Source organism: Hemiscyllium ocellatum, chromosome 42 (genome assembly GCF_020745735.1).
Source record: "Hemiscyllium ocellatum isolate sHemOce1 chromosome 42, sHemOce1.pat.X.cur, whole genome shotgun sequence".
NCBI lineage: Eukaryota > Metazoa > Chordata > Chondrichthyes > Orectolobiformes > Hemiscylliidae > Hemiscyllium > Hemiscyllium ocellatum.
Genome location: NC_083442.1, coordinates 33,575,348 through 33,591,348, shown reverse-complemented (window position 1 = coordinate 33,591,348; position 16,001 = coordinate 33,575,348). Strand labels below are relative to the sequence as shown.

General features: G+C 47.4%; 1 protein-coding gene across 1 annotated transcript; it reads right to left on the bottom strand.

Annotated features, from left to right (window-relative positions):
- Window positions 1-5,534: 5,534 nt before the first annotated feature.
- On the bottom strand, window positions 5,535-13,346 carry hypk (huntingtin interacting protein K). Its single transcript, XM_060853718.1, has 4 exons — window positions 13,160-13,346; window positions 8,702-8,757; window positions 7,126-7,177; window positions 5,535-5,913 (listed from the first exon to the last, which is right to left on the bottom strand). The coding sequence occupies exons 1-4, from the start codon at window positions 13,310-13,312 to the stop codon at window positions 5,818-5,820; spliced, it is 357 nt and encodes a 118-aa protein (XP_060709701.1). The 5' UTR covers window positions 13,313-13,346; the 3' UTR covers window positions 5,535-5,817.
- Between the last annotated feature and the right edge of the window lie 2,655 nt (window positions 13,347-16,001).

The following is a 16,001-nucleotide window of genomic DNA, read 5'->3' as shown; positions in this document are numbered from 1 at the left end:
TTTCCTGGCTGACCAGTTTGGAGACGGTGTGGGCAGAAGCTGATCTTCCAGCAGGAATGTCAAACTTGTGTTGAACCAGCATTAAAGCAGAGATTAGCTGCTAATCCTCTGAGGCTCCTTAAACCCGTCTTAACATGTGGAAAATAGAACCTGGGACAAACACTTTAAACTCTTCAGTACAGCAACGACCTGGAGGTTGCTGAATGTACACCCCAGGAAGACTTCAATCCGAAATGTCATTGTTCTCCCTCAGTTTGCACCCTTCCCACCAAGAGGCAGGTTCCAGCTCCCTCCTCCAGTCCATCAGCACTGACCCGGCCACATCAGATTCAGGCCACAACTGGCAAGTTGGATAGGAATCTTTCAGGATAATTGCATTAAAAATTTTAAAAAGACTGATTCCCAGTTCTTCTATTGCTAGACAAGATCATCTCTCCTTTTCAAACTCACTCAGAATCTGCATGCAATTGGCAAGACCTGTATTTGTTGCCATGAAGTGGTTGGGAGCCACTGCAGTCTGTGTGCGGTAGGCACACCCACTACAGACATAGAGCTGTACAGCACGGAAACAAACCCTTCAGTCCAACTCGTCCTGATATCCTAAATAAATCTCGCTCCATTTGCCAGCGCTTGACCCATATCCCTCTGAATCCTTCCTATTAATATACCCATCCAGATGGCTTTTTAAATGTTGTAATAGCACCAGCCTCTGCCACTTCCTCTGGCAGCTCATTCCATATACGTACCACCCTCTGCGTGAAAACATTGCCCCTTAGGTCCCTTTCAAATCTTTCCTAAACCTGTGCCCCCTAGTTCTGGACTTCCCCCACCCCAAGGAAAAGACTTTGTCTATTTACCCTATCCATGCCCAAGATTTTATAAACCTCTATAAGGTCACCCCTCAGCCTCCGACGCTCCAGGCAAATCAGCCCCAGCCTGTTCAGCCTCACCCTGTAGCTCAAATCCTACAACCCTGGCAACATCCTTGTAAATCTTTTCTGAACCCTTTCAAGTTTCACAACATCCTTTCGATAGGGAGACCAGAATTCCACACAATATTCCATACAGTGGCCTAACCAAGGTGGAGGGAGCATCAATGAGAAAGGCTGTGAATGACAATATAATTCCAGGCCAGGATGGTTTGAGAGTTGGTGAGGAACTTGCTGGGGCATCTCTGGCACTTGATGTTACAGGTGTGCTATGCTCTGGTCTCCAACTTAAGGTTTTGGATGAAATCCCATTTGAGGATGAATGTGAAAAGGAAAGGTGACATTGGCCTAGTACAGAAGGCTTTTCGAAAGGTCCCATGGCAGTTGCAAAGAAAAGCAGAGGAGTTATCCCAGTATCTCGGGCTGATGTTCATCCCTCAATTGATATGTCAGAAAAACCTCATGATCATTATCACTTCTGTGTGGGGGATCTTGCTGTGCTGGTCTTGGCTACACTTTACCCACACTGGTGACTACATTTCAAACACTTGGGAAACACTTTAGTTGTGGGAAGGTCTATAAAAATGCAAGTCATAGAGATGTACAGCACAGAAACAGACCCTTTGGTCCAACACGTCCATGCTGACCAGATAGCTGAACCCAATTCAGTCCCACTTGCCAACACCTGGCCCATATCCCTCCAAACCCTTCCTATTCATATATCCATTCAGATGCCTTTTAAATGTTGCCGTTATAATAGCCTTCACCACATCCTCTGGCAGCTCATTCCATACATGTACCACCCTCTGTGTGAAAACATTAGGCCTTAGGTCTCTTTTATATCTTTCCCCTCTCACCTTAAATATATGCCACGGTTCTAGACTGCCCCAGGCCAGGGAAAAAACCTTGCCCATTTACCCAATCTATGCCTCTCATAATTTTATAAACCTCTATAAGATCGCCCCACAGCCTCCGACGCTCCAGGGAAAACAGCCCCAGCCTGTTCAGCCTGTCCCTGTAGCTCAAATCCCCCAACCCTGGGAACATCCTTGTAAATCTTTTCTGAACACTTTCAAGTTTAACAACATCTTTCCGATAGGAAGGAGACCAGAATTGCACGCAATAGTCCAACAGTGACCTAACAATGTCCTGTATAGCTGCAACATGACCCTCCCAACTCCTGTACTCAATACTCTGACCAATAAAGGAAAGCACACCAAATGCCTTTTTCACTATCCTAACTACCTGCGCTCCACGTTCAAGGAGCTATGAATCTGCACTCCAAGGTCTCTTTGTTCAGCAACATTCCCTAGGACCTTACCAGCAAGTGTATAAGTCCTGCTAAAATTTGTTTTCCCAAAATGAATTTATCTGAATTAAACTCCATCTGCTACTTCCCAGCCCATTGGCCCATCTGATTAAGATCCCATAGTAATCTGAGGTAGCCTTCTTCGTTGTCCACTACACCTCCAATTTTGGTGTCAAAAAGTTTGTTGCACACTTACTAACTATACCACTTATGCTCACATCCAAATCATTTATATAAATGGCTTTTTGGCCCAATGTCTTTGGGGTAGAGGTTGCTGGTTTGGAGTGTGGTGTTGGAGAAGCCTTGGTGAGTTAATGCAGTGCATCTTGCAGATTATAAACACTGCTGTCACTGTGCCTCAGTGATGGATGGAGGGTTGAAGATGGTGGATGTGGTGCCAATCAAGCAAGTTGCTTTGTTCTGGATGGTGCTGAGCTTCCTGAATGCTGTTGGGAGCTGCGCTCATCCATACAAGTGGCGAGTATTTCATCAGGCTCCTGACTTGCGCCTTGTAGGTATTGGACAGGCTTTCCTCACCACAGAAGTCCCAGTCTTTGCTCTTGGAGCCACTAAACGTAAATGGCCTGCCCACTTAAATTTGTAGGCAATACTAATGCCTAAGACATCAATGATGTGGTATTTATTTAGTGAAGGTAATGCTGTTAAACAGGAAACAATGTTACTTTCTCTTTTCACTGTGCCTCTGTACACGTGACAATAAATTCAATTCATCGAAGATAGTCAAACTGCACAAGTGCCAGTGTATGCCTAACTCGCAATTGATCAGCTGAGGCACTGCTCTGTATCCACATACACAGTTTCAGTATCTGAGGAAGCGCAAACAGGTCTGCTCATATTTCCATAATCATGGAAGCCTTTTCTGACAGTTAATAGATTTAAGTGCAGAGTCCCACTATTACAGGAAGGAGTCAGCCTGTAACTGGGTAAAGACAGAGGACCCTAAAATCTCATCTCCATCACCACTAACTCGCTGCTCCATTGTTTCATGAGCAACTTGATTTCTACTCTAACCTTTCTGGGTTTTTGACTATTTCCGCAGGCTACACCTTACCCTCTGAGTAGCTGCACAGTTCTCCTGCCCTCGCTATAGCAAGATTTTTTAATGGAGATTCCATACCCTGACTTCTCACTACCGCCAGAGTTCCAGAAGTCTTCTTTTGGCATCAGCCACTTAAGTAGCTTTTAATTTGTGTAAAGTTAACCCAGAAACCCCTCTGCCCCTTCACTCCATTCCAAACTTGGTCACCTTGTGACTGATGTGAAGTGCCTCACACACACTGCCAGAATGCTCACTTGGTTAACTCTCCCACCCAACTTGCAGCCTTTTTTGGATTTCAATATTTGTCCCATCCAAACATTTACATCAGAACTAGGGACAAGGGGAGGCCATTCAGCCCTTAAACCCAACCTTTCATTCGATAAGATCACTGCTGATTCAGTTGCAATCTCAATTCTGCATTCCTATCTGCCATTCATACCCAAGGACTGGAAACTGGAACTGACTGCGATGGTGGAGGCTCCAATGTCTCGCTATCATGTGACTAAGAATTTCTCCCACTCTTACTGCCTGACACATTGGACCTGCTTGGGCAGGAACATGAACATTCTTTGGCCATTAAGTCATGGAATGGGACATGAACCTGCTGCTTCTAGTTCAAAGGAAAAGATAAGACCATAAGACAAAGGAGCAGAAATTAGGCCAATCTACCCATCAAGCCTGCTCCACCATTGGATCATGGCTGATGGGGTTGAAATAGCTATTTCCCACTTTCTTTCCATAACCTTTCCCCTTGGCAATGAAGGTAGTAGCCACTAGACCAAACCACAATCATTCTATTCTAATTACTGCAGATGCAGTAATTTAGTTTCTGAAAAGCTCAGCAGGTCTGGCAGCAGCAGTGGAGAGAAATCATTTAATCATCTTAAAAATACAGGGCAGACCATTTAGGACAGAGATGAGGAGAAACTTCTTCACCCAGAGAGTGGTGGCTGTGTGGAATGCTCTTCCCCAGAGGACAGTGGAGGCCCAGTCTCTGAATTCATTTAAGAAAGAGTTGGATAGAGCTCTCAAAGATAGTGCAATCAAGGGTTATGGAGATAAGGCAGGAAGAGGATACTGATTAGGAATGATCACATTGAATGGCGGTGCAGGCTTGAAGGGCTGAATGGCCTACTCCTGCACCTATTATCTATTGTTTCAGGTCAATTGAAGAGGGTCACTGGAACTGAAACTTTAACTCTGATTTCTCTCCGTAGATGCTGAGCTTCTTCAGCAATTTCTGTTCGCGATTCTATTATGTTCAAATGATTGAATAGTCTTGCTAGAACAAAACTCAAGGGTCACAACTACACTTCCAGTGAGAAATTTTTAGTCTCCTTCCCTTCAAGAGAAAAGTTTTCTCCTGGCGGTTGAGCATCCAGGATTAAAGGAACACAAACTAACAATAAAGAGTCACATCTTTTAAGAATGAAGTTAAGGATCACACAAAGTTTGGAATTCTCTTCCACAAACAGAAAACTGACACTGGATCAACAGATGATTTCAAACCTGAGATTGCAGAGTTCTGCTGTAAAAACCTTGCGAAGAATACAGGGCGAATCCCTTCTGAGAGTTAGGTCACCACTCAGCCATGAACTAATTAAATGGTGGAACAGACTCAAGGCGGTATATGGCTCAGTCCTGTTCCCATGTTTCTTCTAATTTTTAAAATACAATTTGGTACACGCCTTTATGCTTCACAATAATCTCCTGTGTATTATCCTGCAAAGTGTTTTTTTGGGAAAGTTCTTGTCTAAATAATGAAGCATTAATTATCTAAAGGTGCACATGGGCATCAGCCGCCTTGTGCTGACATACAGACTAATCAAGGTCAAACTAAAATGGATTAAAATCAAAGAATCGTGGAAATAGATGTCAGAAAGAAGAAAAATAAAAATCGGAATATAACCAGGATGGTGGATGCTACCTGCTCAGGGCTGACTGACTACACCTTGAAAATTGTTCCTACACACAGGGCAAGTGTTCTCCAGAGCTCACCCCTCACCTTTGAAGAAATAATTTCAGAAGAAATAATTTCAAAAGAAGATACCTAGACACTGCTCAATAACGTTTAAAAAGATAAAGTGGAATAACAGATCCAAAACCTTACTTTAACTTGAGATATTAAGCAGAAGTGATGGTTTTAAACTGATAAAAGACAACAGTCAGACTTCATGTGTAGAATATGCTTCCTCCTCACACTGTAAAAATCGCCAAAAACAAACACGTACCAGGGTTTGAGTAATGAGCTCAGGTTTATTGGTTCAAGTGGAGTCTTTTATTTCCTTTCCGATTTGGAGCATTGCACCCATCCTCAGGATGTCAGTGTTGGATCTTCAGTAGTGAAGCATTCATTTCACTGAAACCATCCCAGTCCCGTCACCAAACAGCAGGCAGCAGTTGCACAGAAGGTGGACCTCCGCTTCCATTCCATTTTGCTGCAATCTCTTTGGATTCATTCCCACCCCCATCCCCTTCCCAAACATCTCCAGAAGTGTCTCAGGTCAAGCACTGTGACCTCAGTCAGTGAGAGCTATCAAGGCTTCAACGACATTTCCCAAGTGCTCTCGTAAGCCACGCTCTGCTGCACTCCGAGAGATCTCCATTTCATTCATCTAGAGAGAAGAGGTTACAAGTAGATCAGCATTTTTTTAAACAGATCAGTCCCCCTCACCTTCACTGACTTATGCAGGAGACCCTTTTGGTTTTAAAAACACAGTTTTCGCAGAATTGTGAAAACAAGCAGATTCCATAGCAACCCAAACAAAAAATTCAGTTCAATAAATATGTGAAAGGAATAATGCTTACAGGGCCAATAGGGATTCCTGAAGAAGGGCTAATGCCCGAAACATCGATTCTCCTGCTCCTTGGATGCTGCCTGACCTGCTGCACTTTTCCAGCAATACATTTTCAGCAATAGGGAAAGAGCAAGAGAAGTGGGACAAATGTGATAGCTTTGTCAAAGAGCCAGCAGAGGGCAGAATGGTCTCTTCCTATAAAGTTACTAAACCCTGGTGCTTATCCAATACACTTCATATTTTAGAACAGCAATCACTTTCTCAGCAACCAATGCAGAAAAGGCAATGAGATGATTGACCAGTTAGGTTCCTATTTAAGGGCTCTTGTAGCACAGCGGTAGTGTCCCTACCTCTGAGCCAGAAGGCCTGGGTTCAGGTCCTACCTGCTCCGGAACACCTTTGAACTAATTAATTGGAAAAACATCTTAGGCTGCTGGTTGAAAGAGGAGATCTCCCTGAATATCATGGGTCCTTAACAGCTGGACTAGCAGAGGGAGCCACAGCTTATTGGTTTGCCTGCAAGACACCAGTCCCTTCCCTACTGCAATAAAATCATTCGGTGTGGGCTGAGGGCTGGAGTGGAGTTCTGTTGCAAAAAACAGACCAACAGTTTTATTTTAGTCCACTGTTTTCAATCAATTAATCAGTCTTAAAATGCCATCAGCTTTGAGTACACAAAATTGAAGTACTAAGAATGATGCACAGCTGTTTAGAGTCTGACCTGAAGAAGGATCTCTGGGTAAACATGGCAAAACCCCAATCTGCTTGCAGTACACAATGAACTGATGGAACTAGATTACAAAAAAAAACTTCATAAATTTATACAGGATTTCCAGAAACAGGTCATTCAGCCCAAATGGTCCATGCTGGCGATATCTGTATAAACGTCCTTCCTCCATTTAGCTTCTCCCTAAATGCATGTCTTGTTCGACAGGCTGACTCCTGTAGAGTATGGTATGGTATGGCATAGAAGAGCTGGAGTTACAGCTCAAACACAAACAAATACTTTTACACTTGCAAACCACTTACAATCAGTTCAACATCCTCCTTCCTGATGGTCACTTTTGCCAATTCTTTCTCCCTGCAAGAGAGGGAAATAAAATCAAAACACGGCTCTTTATCGGGCTGCGGAATACAAGGTTTCCTGATGAAGGGCTTTTGCCCGAAACGTCGATTTCTCTGCTCCTTGGATGCTGCCTGAACTGCTGTGCTCTTCCAGCACCACTAATCCAGAATTAAGTTTCCAGCGTCTGCAGTCATTGTTTTTACCTCTGCGGAATACAAGGCACAGCTCGGTGGAATGAGAAGCTTTCACCTCAGGGATTATTCCAGACTGATGAGGGAAAAAAGGATGTGAAATACTCAAACACAGTCAGACAGCCCAAGGAACCGGATCAGGTAACGGAGAGATACTGATCACCAGGAAGGTGACAGATTGTGGCTCCAAGTGAAGACTTTTGATTATGTGGAATGGGGTGGTGACAGATAGCGGAGAGGTTTCTGCAGGACAATGACAGCTGAAGTGTTTATCACAGGCTATCAGCTCAAGGAATTGGCTCTATCACTGACAGAGATCATGGCTGATTGGAGTTGATGATAATCCATTCTCCTGCCTCATTTCCATAAATCTTGATTCCTTCCATAATTAGAAATGTCTATCTCAGCTCTGAATACACAGGAAATGTTTTGTTAACCAGCTCCTATGGTACCAGGAGTGCACTGGTTGAAGAATATTCCAATTGATCAAGAGATGCACAACGTAAAAACACAAAGTAACAGAAATGTAATGCAGGTGTACACATCACTATTATACTTTATTTACAGTATAATTCACAAATAATAATGCAACTTTGCCTTAAATAAAACCTACCAACAGAAAGCTTTCTCACCCACACCCTCAGCTAGATATTGCATTAATCCAGTAAACTTTGTGCGGTATTTGAGGTATAATACTTTTTGCCGGTTTATCAAAAGTGCCAGTTAAAACGTAACAACTGAGCCTTTACAGCTCTCGGAGGTAAAGAATTCCACAGATTCATGCAGAAAAATAAATCCTCCTCATCTTTGGTCTTAGATGGACAGCTCCTCACTTGGCGACCGAGCCCTCTGGTCCTAGACTCACCCACAAGGGGTCACAATCTCTTTGCACCTACCCCACGATGCACTGCTAATCAGAGTCACAACTGGGAAGGTATGATCTGGAAAGTATTAATTACGGAGGTTAGATATCGACTATGATACAGAAGTCAATGCTCTGGGGCATTAGGAAATCAGTATGGGCGGAAGGCAGTTTTGGAAATAGGCGGGGAACACCACTTGAGCTCAAAAAAAATCACTGTCATTTTAAGTGAAGGGTTTGAACAGGGGAGGAGACCGCCGGTGTTATGGGTGGAAATTTGAAGTTTGGCTGAGTATCATAAATACATTGAGGTACCAAACATCTGATTTAAGAGATGGAAACAGGGGCTGAGGTTTTTGACAGGAACTGGTCTTATATGGAAATGCTTTCTGCACCCCAGCCCTGTCTGTTTGCAGTCCTTTCCCAACTGTTACGGAGACTTTATTTATGGTGCAGAACATTCTGCATCTGTTCAGAGATTCTGACCTTTCCTGTTTAGCTTTCTGTTCCCGGGATCTTCTGTCTCCAATGACAGACATTGCCTGTAGATAAAAATCACACCAAAGTCACAATCCACACACTGCCATAACCAAATCTACTTTCCACCCTCTATCTAACACTCCACTCCCAACATCCTGACTATGCTCTATCGCTCATCTCTCTCCTTACCATCACGTCTCACCTACCTCTCTTTCAGTTTTTCCCTTTCCCAGACTTTCCTACCTTTTCCAACTCACCACCTCCCTTTCCAGCACTGTGCATTCACCTTCCTTCCTCTATCTTGTTCCCCAACCATGCCCTCCCTCTTCATCTCAATAGTCAGGAGGAAATTGAGAAGCAAATCTGTAAGGAGATCTCATATCTGTAAGAAACCTAGGTCTGTAATGGTAGGAGATTTTAACTTTCCAAACATCGACTGGGAGTATCAATAATATTCAGGGCTTGGATGGAGAGGAATTTTCTGGTTGTGTCTTGGGAAGGGAGAGTGTGAGGAGGGCCATAGAAATGGGAGCAAAAGGAGAGGGAGTGCATAGTGGAAGGTCAGATATGCTGAGAGGATGGTGGGTATGGTGATGGATACAGTCATACAGCACAGAAACAGACCCTTCAGTTCAACTCATCTGTGACATCCAGACATTCCAATCTGAAGGGAGAAACTGGCACACCGGTGTGCCACATGGATGAAGGCTGGGTCCATTGGTTTTCACTGTTTATACAAATGATCTGGATGTAAATATAGGAGGCATGGTTTAAGTTTGCAGATGTCAACAAAATAGTTGCTGTAGTGGACAGTGAAGATGGTTATCTCAGAGTACAACAGGACATTGATCAGATGGGCCAATGGGTTGAGGAGTGGCAGATGCAGTTTAATTTAGGTAAATGTGAGATGCTGCATTTTGGAAAGGCATCCCGAGCCCTGGGGAGTGTTGCTGAACAAAGAGACCATGGGGTGCAAATGGTACTTCCTTGAAACTGGAATTGCAGGAAGATGGGGGAGTGAAGGACGCATTTGGCATGCTTGCCTTCCTTGTCAGAACATTGAGTATAAGAGTTGGGATGTCAAGTTGTGGACATTGGTGAAGCCACTTTTAGGTTACTGCACACAATTCTGGCCACCCTTCTACAAGAACGATGTTGGCGACCTTGAGGGGGCGCAGAAAAGATTTACAAGGAGGTTGTCAGGATCAGAGGGTTTTAGTTATGGGAAGAGGCTGGATAGTCTGGGCTTCTTTTCCCCAGGAGTGTTGGAAGTTGAAGGGTTACCTTATAGAGGTTTATAAAACCATAACGGACATGGACAGAGTGAATAGCCAAGGTCTTTTCCAAGGGGACAGTAGTCCAAACCCAAAGGGTATAGGTTTAAGGTGAGGAGGGGGATGCTTTAACAAGGACTAAAGGGATAACTTTTTCATGCAGAGGGTGGTGAATGTGTGGAGCAAGCTGTCAGAAGAAGCAGCAGAGGCAAGTACAAATACAACATTCAAAAAGCATCTGGATGGGTATATGAATAGGAACGGCTTCGAGGGATATGGGCCAAATGCTGGCAAATGGCATTAGGTCAGATTGGGATGCCTGGATGTCAAGGACAAGTTGGACTGAAGGGTCTTTTTCTGTGCTGTATGACTATGTCCATCATCATACCCACCATTCTCTCAGCTTATCTTGCCTTCCAGCATATCCATCCTCGTTTGCTCCCATTCCTATAGTCCTCCCTGCCACCCATTAAAACTCTCCCTTCCCAAATCAGCTTACTCTCTCCCATATCTTAACTGCTCCTCCACCTACTCTTCATTTCAGTCTCCTCCTGATCAATATCTCCCTCTTACTCACACCCCCATATTCTCCCCACCTACTTCACCCCCTCCCCACAGTCCTTCAATGCCCCACCGGATCCCCTTCATACTTTCCCCTCCCTCCCTCACTCCCCCGTATCCCCTCTTTCCCCTCATCCCCCTCCCCTCTTTCCCCTTATCCCCTTCCCCTCTTTCCCCTTCCCCCCTGAACCCCTTCCCCTCCCCTCTCTCTCTGTCCCCCTTATACCTTCCCCTCCTCTCCATCCCCCCTGAACCCCTTCCCCTCCCTCTGTGTCCCTCTTATACCTTCCCCTCCTCTCCATCCCCCCTGAACCCCTTCCCCTCCCCTCCCCCTCTCTGTCTCCCTTATACCTGTCCCTCCTCTCCATCCCCCCTGAACCCCTTCCCCTCCCCTCCCCCCTCTGTCCCCCTTATACCTTCCCCCCCCTCTCCATCCCCCCTGAACCCCTTCCCCTCTCCTCCCCCTCTCTGTCCCCCTTATACCTTCTCCTCCTCCCCATCCCCCCGAATCCCTTCCCCTCCCCTCCCCCTCCTCCCCCCCGAATCCCTTCCCCTCCCCTCCCCCTCCTCCCCACCCCCCCGAATCCCTTCCCCCCCCCCCGAATCCCTTCCCCTCCCCTCCTCCCCACCCCCCCCGAATCCCTTCCCCTCCCCTCCCCACCCCCCCGAATCCCTTCCCCTCCCCCCCGAATCCCTTCTCCCCCCTCCCCCTCCAATCCCTTCCCCTCCCCTCCCCCCCCCGAATCCCTTCCCCTCCCCTCCCCCCCGAATCCCTTCCCCTCCCCCTCCCCCCCGAATCCCTTCCCCTCCCCCTCCCCCCCGAATCCCTTCCCCTCCCCCTCCCCCCCGAATCCCTTCCCCTCCCCCTCCCCCCCTGAATCCCTTCCCCTCCCCCTTCCCCCCATTCCCCGAATCCCTTCCCCTCCCCTCCCCCCCGAATCCCTTCCCCTCCCCCTCCCCCCTGAATCCCTTCCCCTCCCCTCCCCCCCTGAATCCCTTCCCCTCCCCTCCCCCTTCCCCCCCTTCCCCGAATCCCTTCCCCTCCCCCTTCCCCCCATCCCCCGAATCCCTTCCCCTCCCCCTTCCCCCCATTCCCCGAATCCCTTCCCCTCCCCCTTCCCCCCATCCCCCCGAATCCCTTCCCCTCCCCCGAATCCCTTCCCCTCCCCCTTCCCCCCATCCCCCTTCCCCCCATCCCCCCGAATCCCTTCCCCTCCCCCGAATCCCTTCCCCTCCCCCTTCCCCCCATCCCCCTTCCCCCCATCCCCCCGAATCCCTTCCCCTCCCCTTCCCCCCATCCCCCTTCCCCTCCCCCATCCCCCCGAATCCCTTCCCCTCCCCCTTCCCCCCATCCCCCCGAATCCCTTCCCCTCCCCCTTCCCCCCATCCCCCTTCCCCTCCCCCTTCCCCCTCCCCCATCCCCCCGAATCCCTTCCCCTCCCCCTTCCCCCCATCCCCCTTCCCCTCCCCCTTCCCCTCCCCCTCCCCCCATCCCCCTCCCCCATCCCCCCGAATCCCTTCCCCTCCCCCTTCCCCCCATCCCCCTTCCCCTCCCCCTTCCCCTTCCCCCCATCCCCCATCCCCCCGAATCCCTTCCCCTCCCCTCCCCCCCGAATCCCTTCCCCTCCCCCTCCCCCCTGAATCCCTTCCCCTCCCCTCCCCCCCTGAATCCCTTCCCCTCCCCTCCCCCTTCCCCCCATTCCCCGAATCCCTTCCCCTCCCCTCCTCCCCTTCCCCCCTGAACCCCTTCCCCTCCCCTCTCTCTCTGTCCCCCTTATACCTTCCCCTCCTCTCCATCCCCCCTGAACCCCTTCCCCTCCCTCTGTGTCCCCCTTATACCTTCCCCTCCTCTCCATCCCCCCTGAACCCCTTCCCCTCCCTCTGTGTCCCTCTTATACCTTCCCCTCCTCTCCATCCCCCCTGAACCCCTTCCCCTCCCTCTGTGTCCCTCTTATACCTTCCCCTCCTCTCCATCCCCCCTGAACCCCTTCCCCTCCCCTCCCCCTCTCTGTCTCCCTTATACCTGTCCCTCCTCTCCATCCCCCCGAATCCCTTCCCCTCCCCCTTCCCCCCATCCCCCTTCCCCCCATCCCCCCGAATCCCTTCCCCTCCCCCTTCCCCCCATCCCCCTTCCCCTCCCCCTTCCCCCCATCCCCCTCCCCCATCCCCCCGAATCCCTTCCCCTCCCCCTTCCCCCCATCCCCCTTCCCCTCCCCCTTCCCCCTCCCCATCCCCCCGAATCCCTTCCCCTCCCCATCCCCCCGAATCCCTTCCCCTCCCCCTTCCCCCGAATCCCTTCCCCTCCCCCTTCCCCCCATCCCCCTTCCCCTCCCCCTTCCCCCATCCCCCTCCCCCATCCCCCCGAATCCCTTCCCCCCCCCCTTCCCCCCATCCCCCTTCCCCTCCCCCTTCCCCCCATCCCCCTCCCCCATCCCCCCGAATCCCTTCCCCTCCCCTCCCTCTTCCCCTCCTCCTTCCCCCCATCCCCCCCGAATCCCTTCCCCTTCCCTTCCCCCCATCCCCCCTGAATCCCTTCCCCTTCCCATCCTCCCCATCCCCCCTGAACCCCTTCCCCTCCCCTCCCTGTCCCCCTCATACCTCCCCCCTCCTCTCCCTCCCCTGGCCTCACCGTCTCCAGGTCCGAGCTGAGAATCTCCTTTTCCTCCGCATAGTCGGTCACCCGCTCCAGGTCGGCGGCTCCGCTGTCGTGTTTGCGGGGTTTCTCCGCAGGCCGCTCGCTCTCCTCATTCTCCAGGTCCAGGTCTCCGTCAGCCTCCGCCATTACTGCGGCCCGTCCACGCCGCCAGTAAACTGCCTCAGTGCGCAGGCCCGGACATGACGCCAGCACGCAGACGCCGCGCCAGCATCCGGAATGACGCATTTGTAGTTTTTTCTAAGATGCTTTGCATTCAAACACAGTGTGGCAGCAGCTCAAAGTCAGGAAGACCCAGGTTCAAGTCACATTTGATCCAGGGGGGTGGAAGAACATCGCTGAATAGTTGATTAGAAAATAGTTTTTTTTCAGGGACACAAAATTATCAAGATCCATTTGTCTGGATTAAATTGTGGGAAAAGGGTAAAACAACAGTGATTAAGATCAACATCAGTATGTCCTTTAGGAACAGTGACCAGCACCTGGAATAAACTCTATGATTAATTAAGATAAATCTCTGTGAAGAAATTGATCATATATTGAGAAATGGAGTGTTCTTTTCTGAATGAACTAAATGGTTCAATTGGATTTACCTGTATGTATCCTGAGATGATCACAAATTAGGATTACAGCACTGGGCAGATAAAACAGATCTAAATTTGGATGAATGAAAAATAAACATTACAAGCTGGTTTCATGGTTCCATTGTAAACGATTCCTTCCTTTCAGACCCTATTCTGAGCAACACTGATAGTGAGGTCCTGACTCTGACAGTGTGTCTGTCCTCTATGGCTGCCGAAGATGGTGTGCATTTCAACTCAACTGAGCAAGCAGCATCAATAATATCAAGCTGTGGTAATAATCATTGAATTTTTTCCATTCAATCCATTGTGTCCATGCCCATTGTCTGCATTGTAACAGCACTAGGTATTTACAACACAGACAGACCATTCAGCCACTGGCAGTTACATTCTTAACCATAGAACCCCTACAGTGTTAAGAGACTGCTTAGCCCATTGAGTCAACACCAACCCTCCAAAGATCATCCCACCCAGATCCAGCCCCCTAACTCTATCCTCATATTTACCATAGCTAATCCACATAGCCTGTACATCTTTGGACTGAGATAGGAAACCAGAGCACCCAGCAGAAACACAGACACAGGGAGAACTGTAGTACTGCTGTGAGGCAGTGGTGCTAACCAATGGGTCACTGTTCTACCCTGAAGCACACAAGTATCTCTCACATCTGCATATGATTTTATTCCTTTCACTTATTTCACAGATCAAATTCCATTTTTAGTGATAATGCAGTGTGAGCCAGTCAAAAGCGAGAACTAACAGGCACTCTGCAGACATATCCCCATGACAGAAAAAAGGGTGGCACAGGCAAATCTAAAGTCGCAAGTCATCCAGAAGTAGGCAGAGTATGACATAGCAGAAAAAGCATGCTTATGACAGTTACAAAAAAACTGATGCTTTTAAAACCTAGAGAAGAATAAAAAGTACAGGGTCTTTACCTGCATTAGAAGGGTGACTGCAGGATAATTCTTTGACTATGACTATCACAGCATGCTAATGCTGAAATCCAGGTTGATATACATAATAACTTTGAGTTCTACTAGCACACTCCAGTGGAGTTGAAATTAGCTTTTTAAATTTTATCCATTTGTATTCTTCAATACACCTTTGCAGTTTTGAACATGATCAGCAGTGAATGGCTTGCAGTTAAGCCCATTGCCATTTTTGTAGTCACAAGAGATCACAATCCAATCTTTTTGAAGTTTCTTTGACACATTTGGGTGTTACAACCTATCCATCTCACACAATCATTGTGCCAGCCAGCTGCTGAATTTATAAGTGCAGTTATTTTTGTTCTGTTGCAGTCCTCTTTTAAAAAAAACATTTCAGAATTGAGCACTACAAATGCCTGCAGTATTTTGGGATTTGGATTCATCATTATGACATACGTACAATGCACTAAGAATATTCACATCAGAGCATTTCCATGCAGGTTGTTGGATTAGAAGTGAGCAAAAATGACAATTGTTGGAATAGATGCCTCAGAGCATTTGTGCATTACTGTTACCTGTTGAATCCTGGCTTGTAATATTGCCAAATGAAGGAAGAAAAATGTCTCCTCTCCGACTGAGTAAATGAGTTAAAGTAATCTGACCTTGTGGGATGTGAATGCACAATACAAAATTGCTTCTTCATTGTCATCAAATTGGCAATGTTACTTAGAGAGGTCAAAATCTAAGGATATAGTTGTTTGCTAGTAAAGTGAAAATTACATTATTTCAATGTTTATGTAGCAGGGTCTATGCATTGGACACTGAACAAAACTTGATAATTTATTTGACTTTCTATTGCACTTGGATTGATAATTGTTACTGTCACTGGATAGGAATATATAATGTTTGTAAAATGCTGGCTATAGTGGCCTGGAACATGTTTCTTTATGAATGTTATCATTCAGTCATAGGTAAAAGACTTTCCAATGCAGAATGAGTTAGTTAATTCTCATCATCAGTTTAGTAAATATAAATTAGCGCCCAGATGGGTACTAAAGTTGGATTGCGAATTAACTCTCAAGCAAAAATTCTGTACATTTGGGCCCTCAGCCTGATTTTTGTGAATGATCAGTTTAAATCCTAATGACACTGTTCACTAATGGCATCCCATCCCTTTGGGCAAAGATCCTGACAATGAGAACTTCTCTCCATTTGATTTGTCCCTCTGCAGGATCGCAGGATAATAATGGTCAGAGAAGGGCATTTGGCCTAATTTTATTTACTCCATCCAAAACAAAACCTTAC

Bases quoted from the DNA above. Each gene is read 5' to 3' on its own strand.
- hypk (XM_060853718.1), bottom strand. From the start codon at position 13,312: ATGGCGGAGGCTGACGGAGACCTGGACCTGGAGAATGAGGAGAGCGAG. The intron at 8,758-13,159 runs GTGAGGCCAGGG...TTTTATCTACAG, and splicing joins TCAGCTCGGACCTGGAGACG to GCAATGTCTGTCATTGGAGA. The intron at 7,178-8,701 runs GTCAGAATCTCT...CCTCTCTTGCAG, and splicing joins CAGAAAGCTAAACAGGAAAG to GGAGAAAGAATTGGCAAAAG.